Raw genomic sequence first — 14,096 nt, 5'->3', positions numbered from 1 at the left:
TGCAATGGGGGATGCAGAGGGCGCAGGGCAGCGAGGGGGCTCACAGGAGGCACCTGTCCCAGCTTGGGGGCATCCAGGAGGGCTTCCTGGAGGAGGGGATGTTACAGCGAAGATCTAAAGAGTGCAGTGCATGAGTCAGGTAGAGCCGGTTGGGAGTGACTTGAAATATAGAAAGAATGTTCCTGGTGGGGGAAACAGCAAGTGCAAAGGCTGAGAAGACAGGAAGAGCGTGGCTCCTTCCAGAAACTGAAATCAGCCCAGTGATGATAGGGAAGATCGTGGGTGTCTTCCCGCCAGAGCCAGTTGGCCAACAGGCAGTCCGCTGCCAGCCTGTCTCCTCCCTCGGCTCATCCCCAGCCCCCTGGGGCGGCCGCCCGCTCAGAGCTGATCAGGTGTCAGAGTGGAGCGGCTGGAGCTTCTCGGGGCCCAGCTGGGAGTGGGTAACCGGAGCCGGCAGTGGGCACTGTGGCCGGGAGCTCGGGGCACTGGAGCTGCAGGAGGTAGGGGAGGAAGGAGGTGGGAGAGGCCCAGGTTGGAGGATCCCTTTAGGGCCCCAGGCCCCTGAGCCCTTGTGTGTGGGAGAAAGAAGCCGTGCTGGGTCCCAGCCAGGTTTCTGAGCTACCCAGGCACCCCGACACACACATGCACTCGTTCACGCACGTACTTCCCACTTGCCGGCCTGTGCCCTGCCTAGCATCCTCCAAGGCGGGTACTCAGCATCCCACCCGGACATCAGGCCCATCTTATTTACCATCACCTCTTCCAGCAAGCAGCTCCCTAAATTTAGCATGCGTTTCTCCCTCCCCCAAGCCCACAGATTGTCTTCTCCCAAGCAGCCTGTGAACTCCTGTCTTGGGTGTCTTATTACCCCCTGCTTTGGGTGTGATTGAATCCTCCAGTCAGGTGTAGAAGAAAAAAGGGTAGGTGGTGAGTGAATGGGTGGGTGGGTGAATAGATGGATTGATGGTTGGATAGATGGATGAATGGGTAGATGGATGGATGGATGGGTGGATTGATGACTGGGTAGGTGAACAGGTGGATGAGTGGGTGGATGGATGCATGAGTAGATGCGTGGGTGAAGGGACAGGTGGATAAATGGATGGATGGGTGGTTGGGTGGATGGATGGGTGGTTGGGCAAATCAATGGAGGGTTGGATAAGTGGATGGTTGGGTGGATCCATGGATGGTTGGGTGGATGGATGGATGGATGGACAGGTGGGCGGGTGGGTGGATGAATGGATTGGTGGTTGGGTGGATAGATGGAGGGATGGATAAGTGGATGGATGGGTGGATAAGTCGATGGGTAGGTGGCTGGGTGGGTGATTGGGTGGGCGAATGGATGGATGGGTGGAGGGATTGATGGGTGGATGGATGGAGGGATGGATGGATGGATTGGTGGTTGGGTAGATGGATAGGTAGATGGATAAAGGGATGGATAAGTGGATGGATGGGTGGATGAGTGAATGGGTAGGTGATTGGGTAGGCGGTTTGTGGAGGGATTGACGGTTTAGTGGATGGAGGGATGGATGCATGGATGGATGGATGGATGGATTGGTGTTTGGGTAGATGGATGACGGGATGGATAAGTTGATGGATGGTGGCAGATGGTGGGTGTTTGGGTGGGTGGTGGGTGGATGGATGTGTGGGTGAAGCCTGATTAAAGGGTGATGAAGAATCATGAGAACATGAATCGGGTGGGTGGATTAGTGGGTAGTGGCCAGTGTGTGGGTGTACAGTGCTTGGGTGGGAGGTTGAATGCCCAGGTGAGTACATAGGTGGTAAATGGGTGGAAGGGTGGCTTGGAGAATTCACAAGTAGGTAGGTGGACAGGTAGAGGCCATCCCAGCCCTACTCCCTGGTAAGAGTCAAATATAGACTCTCATTCACAGAGATCCCTTTCAGACATAGGGCCCCAGAGTCACACTCCTTAAAAAACACACGCCCTTGAGATATTCCTGCCTGACCTCTGTGCCTGCACATGCTGAACATAGAACAGGCCCAGGTGGACGGACGTGCATGCGTGAACACGCCCCATGCTCACATCACACGCATGCATGCAGCCATCGTCCCAGACCGCCACCCACTATGGGTGAATCGCTGTCACTCACACAGAGGCCACACTGGTGTGAGGGGGCTTAGCTGCGTGGAGGTTTCCTCTGACTATCTAGCAAACATGCCTCTGTGCTGAGAGCCGTCAGCCCTGGGTTCAGTCCCTAGGGAGCCACTGACTGTTGAAAAAGACAGAACCAACCCAGACCCTTCCAGCCCATGGAGCGAGGGGTGAGGCAGAGGAAGACACCAAACTGGGGTAGGCGGGAACCCAATTTGGTGAGTTAGATCTCTGCTTCCGAACCAGAGGCAAAGCTGATCAGGGCAAGGGATTTTGGAACTGGGCTTTGAAGGATGAGTAGGAGTTCAGAGAAGTACAAAGAACCCATTCTAAGCAGAAATACCTACACAGAGAAATGTTAGGAGACCAGAAAAGGCTTGATCTGTTTGGGCAACAGGAAATACTAATGACATGCATTTATTGAGCCCCTCATGTTTGGCCAGGCTCTATGGAGGGACCATACTGAAAACTGACCATGAGCTGGGCAAGAAAGGATCATTTCTCTCATTTCATAGATGAGGGAAGTAAAACAGAGAGGTCAGGGAACCTCCCAGAGGACACACAGTAGGTAGGAGATAGAGCAGGTCTGTGTCTTGCTCTAGGGGCCGGGACTGGTCAGGGAGGAAGAAGTGGTCCTTTTGAGGAAGGGGAGGCAACGGACCCTCCCGCCCACCAGGATTGGTGTCCCTTAGCCTACCCCAACCCTTGCCCTTCCTCAGGTGGCCTGCGGAGAGGAGAAACGCAGAATACCAACCATGAAGACTCTCAGGGCGCGATTTAAGAAGACAGAGGTGAGTGAGGCCCCGATGCCCGATACAAGCCCCCATCTTCGGGCGTCTGAAGATCCATCACTCATTCATCTCAGTGCCCACCTCTTCTTTCCTCTCTGCTGCCCCCTGGTGCCCTGACCTCCTCACTGCGCCCGTGCAAGCTTTCCAGCCGGCGTACCTTTGCCCAGGCAGTCCTCTCCCCGTGGAATACCTTCTCCCTGCATTGCCACCTGTCAGACCCTCCTCATTCCTCACAACTGGGCCCCAGTACCACCTCTTTGTCCAATCTCCGCTCTCCCCGGCCGCAGTGACCCCTTGCTTTTCCAAGGACCCACTTTCCAGGGTACCCTGATCTCTTGCTTTGGAGTGTATATACTCAGCACACATTTATACAGCATGCGCTGTTCCAGCACAGCGGAATCAGCCAGGGAATAAGGCAGACAAAAATCCTTGCGTGTTGAGCTGACTGCTGAGTGGGGCAGATGAACATGAAACAAGATAAATGAGGGAAAATACTATTTTGTGCCGAGAAGACAGACAAACCAGGAAAGGGAATTGAAGCATCCAGGGCAGGGGAGGTGGTTGCAGTTTTAAAGAGGGTGGCCAGGGAAGGCTTCCCCGAGAAGGTGATATTAGAGCAAAGATTAGAAAGGGACGGGGAAAGCCGGGGACGGTGGCTCTTGCCTGTAATCCCAGCATTTTGGGAGGCCAAGGCAGGCAGATCACTTGAGGTCAGGAGTTCAAGACCAGCCTGGCCAACATGGTGAAACTTCATCTCTACTAAAAATACAAAAATTAGCTGGGTATTGATAGTGGACACCTGTAATCCCAGCGACTCGGGAGGCTGAGGCAGGAGAACTGCTTGAACCCAGGTTGCGGTGAGCCGACTTGTGTCATTGCACTGCAGCCTGGGCAACAGAGCGAGACTCCATCTCAAAAAAAGAAAAAGAAAGAGAAGAGGAGGGGAGGGAGTTTGCAGGAGTTGCATTCCAGGTGGCTGGAATAGCCAGTGCAGAGGTCGTCAGGTAGATCTAGCTGTCTTTTCTTGCATCTGTGTCTTCAGCTATGAACTCCTAGAAAGACATGCTTCTTCCTGAGTCATCCCCACTCCCTCTCAGCCCCGCAAGCCCCTGTGGTGGCCAGTTCAGGGCACAGATGGAGACGGTGAACGTGAGGATTCAGGCGGGGTGCAGGGACTCACGCCTCTAATCCCAGCACTACAAGGCTGAGGCGGGCCGATCACCTGAGGTTGGAAGTTTGAGACCAGCCTGGCCAACAGGCTCTACTAAAAATATAAAATTAGCTGGGTGTGGTGTCACTCGCCTGTAATTCCAACTGCTTGGAAGGCTGAAGCAGGAGAATCGCTTGAAACCAGGAGGCAGAGGTTGCAGTGAGCCCAGATCCTACCACTGCACTCTGGCCTGGACAGCAGGAGTGAAACTCTGTCTCAAAAAAAAAAAAAAGTGAGGGTTCACCTCCAGGGATAGACAGTCAGCCTTCCCGAGCACCCCATTGTGCCTGGCCTGGGTGGGCAAGCTGGACTTAGAGCCTTCAGTTTTCCCATCATGAGATACACCTCCCCATCCGGTGTGGCCTGGAGAAATCAGGCAGTCTGCTTAAAGGTGGCGGCACCAGAGCAGAGCCTGGAGGAATAGGGAGGATTGGAGAAGTGAAGGCAGGCACGTGAGAAGTGGGGCATGGACCCGTGTGGGGGCAAACATTCGGAGGCTAGACCAGGTCTGCTTGATTGACAGGCAGAGCAGGCAGATTCTCTTGGCAGGAGCAGAGAGTGCGAGTGAGTAGGAGCCCAGGATGGGGCATCTTTGAAAGCCAAAAAGAGGGGCCCATGGAACAAGCCTTTATTTATTTATTTATTTATTTAGAGATGGAGTTTTACTCTTGTTGCCCACGCTGGAGTGCAGTTGCGCAATATCGGCTTATGGCAACCTCCACCTCCTGGGTCCAAGCAATTCTCCTGCCTCCAAGCAATTCTCCTGCCTCAGCCTCCTGAGTAGCTGGGATTATAGGCATGCACCACCACACCCAGCTAATTTTATATTTTTAGTAGAGGTGAGGTTTCACCATGTCGTCCAGACTGATCTTGAACCCCTGACCTCAGGTCATCCACCTGCCTCAGCCTCCCAAAGTATGCTGGGATTATAGGCATGAGCCACCGCACCTGGCGTTTTTTGAGACAGTCTCGTTCTGTTGCCCAAGCTAGAGTGCAGTGGTGTGATCTCAGCTGACTGTAGCCTCCAACTCCTGGGCTGAAACGATCCTCCTGTCTCAGCCTCCCAAAGTGCAGAAATTACAGGTGTGCACCACCACACTCGGCTAATTTTTATTTTTTGTTGAGATGAGGTCTAGCTGTGTTGCCCAGGCTGGTCTTAAACTCCTGGCCTCAAGTGATCCTCCCACCTCGGCCTCCCAAAGTGCTGGGATTACAGGTGTGAGCCACTGCCCCCAGCTGAGCCTGGATAGAATCAGGTGGCTCTGAGTTCAAATCCTTCCTCTGTCTCTGTTGTCCTGGGTGACTCTGGGCATGTTGTGACCCCTCTGTGGCTTCCTTCAGTTGTCTGGGTTTATTTTATTTTATTTATTTATTCTTTGGCATGATCTTTGCTCATTGCAACCTCTGCCTCCCAGCTTCAAGCAATTCTTCTGCCTCAGCCTCCCAAATAGCTGGGACTACAGGTGCCCGCTACCATGGCTGGCTAATTTTTTTGTATTTTTGATAGAGATGGGGTTTCACCTTATTGGTCAGGCTGATCTTGAACTCCTGGCCTCAAGTGATCCGCCCACCTTAGCCTCCCAAAGTGCTGGGATTACAGGCGTGAGCCACCACACACAGCCAATTTTATTTTATGTTTAAACTATTAATTAATTTTCATGTTCCCATTTATTTCATTTATTTTACTTAAAAATTTTTAATTGGCCAGGCGCAGTGGCTCACGCCTGTAATCCCAGCACTTTGAGAGGCCGAGGCGGGTGGATCACGAGGTCAAGAGATCGAGACCATCCTGGTCAACATGGTGAAACCCCGTCTCTACTAAAAATACAAAAAATTAGCTGGGCATGGTGGCGCGTGCCTGTAATCCCAGCTACTCAGGAGGCTGAGGCAGGAGAATTGCCTGAACCCAGGAGGCGGAGGTTGTGGTGAGCCGAGATCACGCCATTGCACTCCAGCCTGGGTAAAAAGAGCGTAACTCCGTCTAAAAAAAAAAAAAAAAAAAAAAAATTTAATAATAAAATCACTTTTATTTATTTAATTTTTTTTTAAGTTTTATTTTCTTTCTTTCTTTTCTTTTTTTTTTTTGCTTGAGATGGAATTTCACTCTGTTGCCCAGGCTGGAATGCAGTGGGGGCAATCTCGGCTCACTGCAACCTCTGCCTCCTGGTTCAAATGATTCTCCTGCCTCACCCTCCCCAGTAGCTGGGATTACAGGCACCCGCCACCACACCCAGCTAATTTTTTGTATTTTTAGTAGAGACGGGGTTTCACCATGTTGGCCAGGCTGATCTTGAACTCCTGACCTCAAGTGATCTGCCCACCTCAGCCTCCCAACGGGCTGGGATTACAGGCGTGAGCCACCATTCCTAGCTCTAAGTCTTTTTTTTTAAGAGATGGGGTCTAACTATGTTGCCCAGGCTGGTCTCAAACTCCTGGGCTCAATGGATCCTCCCGCCTCAGCCTCCCAAGTGGCTGGGACTCTAGGCGTGCAGTGCCATGCCTGGCTTATTGATTTTATTTTCATTTTGTTGATTTTTGAGCACTTATAAAGAACTTAAGATGTACTTTTCAGGTGTCAGCTCATTTAATCCTCACCACTGCTATGAGGCAAGAGCTTTTATTATCTTCATTTTATAGATGAGTGAGGGAAGCCCAGAGACGTTAAGACACCTGCTCAAGGTCACACAGCTAGGAAGTGAGACACCAGCCTTCCCCAGGGCTGTGTTACTGTGAACATGACTGGCCTGGAGGTGGGAGGGGAGTGCATTGATTAAGAAGAGAACAGGTGGAGACAGACAGCAGGAGAGAAAGAGATGAAAAATGGCTCATTAACTGCCTACAAAACGTGGCATTAGGTGAGCTTCATTCACTGTGGAGTGATCCTAAAATTTTTCATCCCACTTGGAATCAGTTTCTCGGTTATAGCTGACCCTTGAACAATTACAGCTGACCCCCCTGTACAGTCAAAAATCCATGTATAGCCTGGGTGTGGTGGCTTACTTCTATAATCTCAGCACTTTGGGAAGCTGAGGGGGGCAGATCGCCTGAGGTCAGGAGTTTGAGACCAGCCTGGCCAGCGTGGTGAAACCCCATTTCTCCTAAAAATACAAAAATTAGCCAGGCCTGGTGGCATATGCTTATAATCCCAGCTGCTTGGAAGGCTGAGGTAGGAGAATTGCTCGAACCCAGGAGGCAGAGGTTGCAGTGAGCCAAGATTGCGCCACTGCACTCCAGCCTGGGTGATGGAGTGAGACTCTGTCTCACACATACACCAAAAAAAAAAAGGAAAGAAAAAAATCCATATATGTGGCTGGGCATGGTGGCTCTGACCTATAATCCCAGCTCTTTGGGAAGGTTGGAGGCAGGAGGATCACTTGAGCCCAGGAGTTCAAGACCTACCTGGGAAATTCAGTGAGACCCAGTCTGTAAAGTGAAAAATAAAAAAATTAACCAGGTGTGTTGGCGTTCCTTGTAGTCCCCGCTACTCAGGAGGCTGAGGCGGGAGGATCGCTTGAGCCAGGAGTTCAAGGCTGCAGTGAGCTCTGATCATATCACTGTATTCCAGCCTGGGCGACAGAGCGAGGCCCTGTCTCTTAAAAAAACAAAACAAAACAAAAGGCCAGTGTGGTGGCTGTAATCCTAGCACTCTGGGAGGCTGAGGCAGGTGGATCACGTGAGGTCAGGAGTTCAAGACCAGCCTGGCCAACATGGTGAAACCCTGTCTCTACTAAAAATACAAAAATTAGCTGGGCATGGTGGTGGGCAACTGTAGTCCCAGTTACTTGGGAGGCTGAGGCAGGACAATTGCTTGAACCCAGGAGTTAGAAGTTGCAATGAGCCGAGATGGTGCCACTGCACAATTGCCCAGCCTGGGCGACAGAGCGAGACTGTGTCTCAAAAAACAGACAAAAAAAAATATGCATGTAAGTGGACCTGGGCATTCACAACTGTATTGTTCAGGGGTCCACTCTGCATTGTTCCTTTTTTTCCCCTCAAGCATTCCTCAGAAGTAGTAGCCACGGGTAAACCAAGCCATACAATTGTTTAATTTCCAAAGCATAGTTATATTTAATATTTAAATCACATCTTTCAAGAAGTGTGGGTGCCTAAAAAAGAGATGCCTCATTTGGGACGTGGGTGTGTTTTGATATATTTGCAATGGGAGGGGCGGGGACAAAGTCAAAACTGGATGGGTTTAGGGTAGGTGGTAAAACCTCAGACAGGTGTGAGGGCCTCTGAGGGTGTCTGGAGCTGAAGGGGCCTGGGGCCAGGCCACAGCCTGAGATGGAGCTGTGGCAGCAGACGGGAGGCCTGGCTGTTGACGGGAAGCTGCCTGGCCCCCATCCTCCCCTCCCGGGCCATCTCGCCATCCCGCCCTCCACCTGCCCTTCTCCAGTTTCGCAGCAGGCAGCCGGAGTCAAGTTCAGCTTTTATACAGCAGCCCCAAGGGAAGAAAGCAAACACCCGTGACTGCAGGGCCCCGGCCTCCTCCTCTCCCGAGACCTCGTGTTCTGTGTCTTCTAGCCACTGCTAGCCCTCTCCTCCTGTCCTTATCCCTGCTTGGTAGCCTCTCTCCGTGCCTTTCCTGATCTCTAACACTGGCTCTTTCTCGTTTATTTATTTACTTTTATTTTATTTATTTGTTTATTTTGAGACGGACTCTCACTCTGTCGCCCAGGCTGGAATGCAGAGGTGTGATTTCGGCTCACCACAACCTCTGTCTCCCAGGTTCAATAGATTCTCTTGCCTCAGGCTCCTGAGTAGCTGGGATTACAGGCATCCACCACCACACCGGGCTAATTTTTGTATTTTTAGTAGAGACAGTGTTTCACCACGTTGGCCAGGTTGGTCTCAAACTCCTGCCCTCGGGTGATCTGTCCACCTTGGCCTCCCACAGTGCTGGGATTACAGGTGTGAGCCACCGCACCCAGACTATTCATTTATTTTTTTTGAGACAGCATCTTGCTCTGTTGCCCAGGCTGGAGTGCAGTTGTGTGATCTCGGCTCGCTGGAGCCTCTGCCTCCAGTATTCAAGGGATTCTCCTGCCTCAGCCTCCCAAGTAGCTGGGACTTCAGGGGCCAGCCAACATACCTGGATACTTTTAAAAATGTTTTTAGTAGAGACAGGGTTTCACTATGTTGGCCAGGCTGGTCTCAAACTCCTGACCTCGTGATCCACCCACATCGGCCTCCCAAAGTGCTAGGATTACAGGAGTGAGTCACTGTGCCTGGCCGAAGAATGGGGTTTCTAGAGATTCACAGACTCCATACATCAATGCTTCCTGGAAAGTCCTCTCTCTCTCTTTCTTTTATATATATATTTACTTAAGTATGCGGTTTTTTTTGTTTTCGTTTTTGTTTTAGAGACGAGGTCTCGCCACATTGCCCAGGCTGGTCTTGAACTTCTGGCCTCAAGCGATCCTCCCGCCTCAGCCTCCCAAAGTGCTGGGATTACAGGTGTGAGCCACCATGCCTGGCCAGGCCTCGTGTTTTCTTTTTTTTTTTTTTTTTTTTTTTTTGAGACGGAGTTTCGCTCGTTACCCAGGCTGGAGTGCAATGGCGCGATCTTGGCTCACCGCAACCTCCGCCTCCTGGGTTCAGGCAATTCTCCTGCCTCAGCCTCCTGAGTAGCTGGGATTACAGGCACGCGCCACCATGCCCAGCTAGTTTTTTTTTTTTGTATTAGTAGAGACGGGGTTTCACCATGTTGACCAGGATGGTCTCGATCTCTTGACCTCGTGATCCACCCGCCTCGGCCTCCCAAAGTGCTGGGATTACAGGCTTGAGCCACCGCGCCCGGCCCTCGTGTTTTCATTTTGCAGTGATCCCTGCAAAATCTATAGCCGGTCCTGTGTGGAATACAGCAGAGTCCAAGATAGACAAAAATCGCTGTCCCTAAGGAGGCAACTTGCTAAGGGAGAGATCAAGAGGAAACCGCTGGGCGCTGTGGTCGAGGTGGGAGGATCACTTGAGCCCAGGAGTTTGAGACCAGCCTGGGCAACATAGCAAGACCACCTGTCTTTTGAAAAAAATTCAAAAATTAGTTGGGTCTGGTGGTGTGTGCCTGTGGTCCCAGTTACTCAGGAGGCTGAGGTGGGAGGATCACTTGAGCCCAGGAAGTCGAGGCTGCAGTGAACTGTGATAGCACCACTGCACTCCAGCCTAGGCGACTGAGCAAGACCCTGTCCCCAAATAAATAAATAAATAAATAAATAAATAAAAGTAAAAATAAAAAATAAGAGTAAACAATATTTTTTAAAAGATACGTAGTATCTTAGGTGGTGATAAGAGCAATGAAGGAGGCCCAGCGTGGGGGCTCATGCTTGTAATCCCAGCAGTTTGGGAGGCTGTGGCGGGTGGAACACTTGAGGCCAGGAGTTTGAGCCAGTCTGGCCAACATGGCAGAACCCCGTCTCTATTAAAAAATACAAAAATTAGTTGGGTGTGGTGGCGGGCACCTGTAATCACAGCTACTTGGGAGCCTGAGGCAGGAGAATCACTTGAATCCAGGAGGCAGGGGTTGCAGTGAACCAAGATCCCTCCATTGCATTCCAGCCTGGGTGACAGAGTGAGACACTGTTTCCAAAAAAAAAAAAAAAAAAAAAAAAAACAGCCCTGAAGGAAAAATATAGCCTAAGAAAGGGCTGTGAGAGAAGGGCTCTTGGAAGAGGCATCTTCAAGCGTGGACAGCAGTAAAGAAAGCAGCCATGTGCACGGTGGGGCAGGTGCTCCAGGCAGAAGGAGCTGCAGAGGCCAAGGCTCAGAGGTGGGACCCAGCTGTCTGAAGAACAAGGAGGATGCTGTGGCAGCAAGAGTTGCGGCAAGGGAAATGTAGAGGGAGATGATGGTGGGGTGAGGTGGCTCATGCCTGTAATCCCAGCACTTTGGGAGGCTGAGGTGGGCGAATTGCCTGAGGTCAGGAGTTCAAGACCAGCCTGGCCAACATGGTGAAAACCCACATGGTGGTGAGTGCCTGTAATCCCAGCTCCTGAGGAGGCTGAGGCAGGAGAATCGCTTGAACCCAGGAGGCGGAGGTTGCAGTGAGTGAGTTGAGATCGCACCGCTGCACTCCAGCCTCAGCTCTGCCATTGCAGCCTGAGAGTAGCCTTTGACTATATATTTTTCCTTTTTTTTCATACCATGCATGTGGCACCCAAACATCTATAAATGAATGGGCAGGACTTGGCCCCAGTAAAACTTTATTTATGGACACTGAAATGTGATTTGTTTTATTTTTTGAGATCGAGTGTGGCTCTGTTGCCCAGGTTGGAGTGCAGTGGTGCAGTCTTGGCTCACTGCAACCTCCAGGTTCAAGCGATTCTCTTGCCTCAGCTTCCCGAGTAGCTGCGGTTACAGGTGTGCACCACCACGCCCAGCTAATTTTTGTGTTCTCAGTAGAGACAGGGTTTCACTATGTTGGCCAGGCTAGTCTCAAACTCCTGACCTCAGGCGATCAGCCCACCGTGGCCTCCCAAAGTGCTGGGATTGTAGGCTTGAGCCACCACACCTAGCCAGAAATGTGAATTTCCTATCATTTTTCACGTGTCAGGAAGGATGATTCTTATTTTGCTTTTTCCGCCCCAGCAACTCACACGTGTAAATACCATTCTCTACGGAAACAGGCAGTGGGCAGGATCTGGGCTGCCATGAGCAGTTTGCATTTTAAGCTGAGTGAGGTCTCTGGAGGGTTTTGTGCAGCAGAGAGAGATCCAGTGCAGGGTTTAGGAAGCTGCCTCTGGCTGCTGAGGGAGAAGGGACAAGGCGACAAGGTCAGAGGATGGAGACCAGGAAGGATGAGTCCCAGAGGAGGAAACTGCAGTGATGGGGCTGGACTAAGGTGGTGGCCGCGGAAGGGGTGAGAAGGGGCGGACCACGACACAGTGTGCCGGCAGTAGGCTTGGCTGGTGGACAAGTGTGGGGCGAGAGAGAGGTGTCAGGGTGATACCAGGGCTTGGATGAAGCCTGGAGGGTTGGTGGTATCCGTGGTATACCTCAGGGGGTTCCAAAGGGTATTTGCTCTTATCTTTTTTTTTTTCTTTTTCTTTTTGAGATGGAGTCTCGCTCTGTCGCCCAGGCTGGAGTGCAGTGGTGCAATCTTGGCTCACTGCAACCTCCACCTCCTGGGTTCAAGTGATTCTCCTGCCTCAGCCTCCCAGGGAGCTGGAACTACAGGCGCATGCCACCGTGCCAAGCTAATTTTTGTATTTTTAGTAGAGATGGGGTTTCACCATATTGGCCAGGCTGGTCTCCCAACTCCTGACCTTGTGATCCACCCACCTTGGCCTCCCACAGTGCTGGAATTACAGGCGTGAGCCACCGCGCCTGGCCTTTTTTTCTTTTTTTTAGACAGATTCTCACTCTGTCACCCAGGCTGGAGTGCAATGGTGGCACGACTTTGGCTCACTGCAACCTCCGCCTCCCGGGTTCAAGTGATTCTCCTGTCTCAGCGTCCTGAGTAGCTGGGATTACAGGTGTGTATCACCACGCCTGGCTAATTTTTTGTATTTTTAGTAGAGACATGGTTTCTCCATGTTGCCCAGGCTGATCTTGAACTCTTGACCTCAGGTGATTCACTTGCCTCAGCCTCCCAAAGTGCTAGGATTACAGGCGTGAGCCACCGCACTCAGCCATTTGCTCTGATCTTGTATGGTGTCCAGGAGGATGGGTGGAGGAGACAATTACAATTGGAATTCGAAGCCCTGAGCTGGGAGATCCATTTCAGTGTCTTCTCTGGAAGGAAGCTCAGAGGGTTCCCCACCCCCAAGGGTGAAAGGAGAGAGAAGTTCCAAGGACACCCTCCTTCCCAAATGCCCGTCACTTTCCATTTTCCTGCCTTGGTTCCCACTCGTCCCTCCTCTTGTCCAAAGGTGTCTAAGGGGGCCCAGTGCAGTGGCTATCGGTAGCTCAAGGTTACACCCGTAATCCCAGCACTTTGGAGGCTGAGGCAGGCAGATCATGAGGTCAGAGTTCAAGACCAGCCTGACCAACATGACCTCACGTCTACTAAAAATACAAAAATTCTTCATGTGTGGTGGCGGATGCCTGTAATCCCAGCTACTCGGGAGGCTGAGGCAGGAGAATCGCTTGAGCCCAGGAGGCGGAGGTTGCAGTGAGCCAAAGTTGCCACTGCCCTCCAACCAGGGCGACAGACCGAGAGTCTGTCTCAAAAAAATTAAAAAGGGGTCTAAGAAGCACCGTAGACCGCACTGACGTGTGAATGCTCAATGCTCACCCAGCCCTAAGCCAGTGGTCAACGTGTCAGTGGAGGGGCACTTGCCAATGTCGGGACATCTGTGGTTGTCACAACTTGGAGGTGCCCCCAGGGGCGCTGCTCAGCACCCTGCAGTGCCCAGGATGGCCCCACCCCAGAGAAAGATCTGGCCTCAGATGTCCACAGTGCCTCCGTGGTGCCTGTCCCATTATCTATCTCATTTAACAGTTGAGAAATTGAGAGGGAGAATTTCAGAGAGGGAAAGCCATTAGTTCAAGGTCACACAGCAAGGTTAACATAACCAAACTGAGTTCAAGCCTCTGTCACCAGTCTGCTGGGTCGTTGCTCTTAAATTCTGGCTCTGGAAGACCTCTTTTTTTGTTTGTTTGTTTTGTTTTGTTTTTGCAGTGGCGTCTCCCTCTGTCACCCAGGCTGGAGTGCAGTGGCACAGTCTCGGCTTACTGCAACTTCTGCCTCCTGGGTTCAAGCGATTCTCTTGCCTTGGCCTCCCAAGTCGCTGGGATTACAGGTGCCCACCACCACACTGGGCTAATTTTTGCATTTTTAGGGCTAATTTTGCATTGTAGAGATAGGGTTCTGCCACATTGGCCAGGCTGGTCTCAAACTCCTGTTCTCAGGTGAACCGCCCTCCTCAGCCTCCCAAAGTGCATTACAGGCTTGAGCCACTGTGCCTGGCCTCCAGGGCTCCTTCTAAAATGCCAACCACCTGCAAGGTGAATGGTGCATGGCATCCAGTAAGCACTCAATAAATGT

General features: G+C 51.6%; 1 protein-coding gene across 6 annotated transcripts in view; it reads left to right on the top strand.

Moving 5' to 3' along the window:
• ANKRD24 (ankyrin repeat domain 24) overlaps positions 1-14,096 on the top strand; it is a 43,915-nt gene that overhangs the window by 815 nt on the left and 29,004 nt on the right. For 2 of the 6 annotated variants that reach the window (XM_064382074.1, XM_012436382.3), the window contains exon 2: positions 2,830-2,901. In XM_064382074.1, the coding sequence (XP_064238144.1) occupies positions 2,866-2,901 (36 nt within the window). In that variant the 5' untranslated portion in view covers positions 2,830-2,865. Of the gene's footprint in view, position 1; positions 501-810; positions 921-2,174; positions 2,329-2,829; positions 2,902-14,096 lie in introns of those variants that run through there. The other 4 variants (XM_012436383.3, XM_012436380.3, XM_064382073.1 and 1 more) reach the window with 4 other exon arrangements.

The sequence above is a fragment of the Aotus nancymaae genome, unplaced genomic scaffold (genome assembly GCF_030222135.1).
Source record: "Aotus nancymaae isolate 86718 unplaced genomic scaffold, 86718_ANA_hifiasm-v0.15.2.pri h1tg000028l, whole genome shotgun sequence".
NCBI lineage: Eukaryota > Metazoa > Chordata > Mammalia > Primates > Aotidae > Aotus > Aotus nancymaae.
The sequence above is the reverse complement of the archived record's forward strand: the minus strand, read 5'-3'. Positions and strand labels throughout refer to the sequence as shown.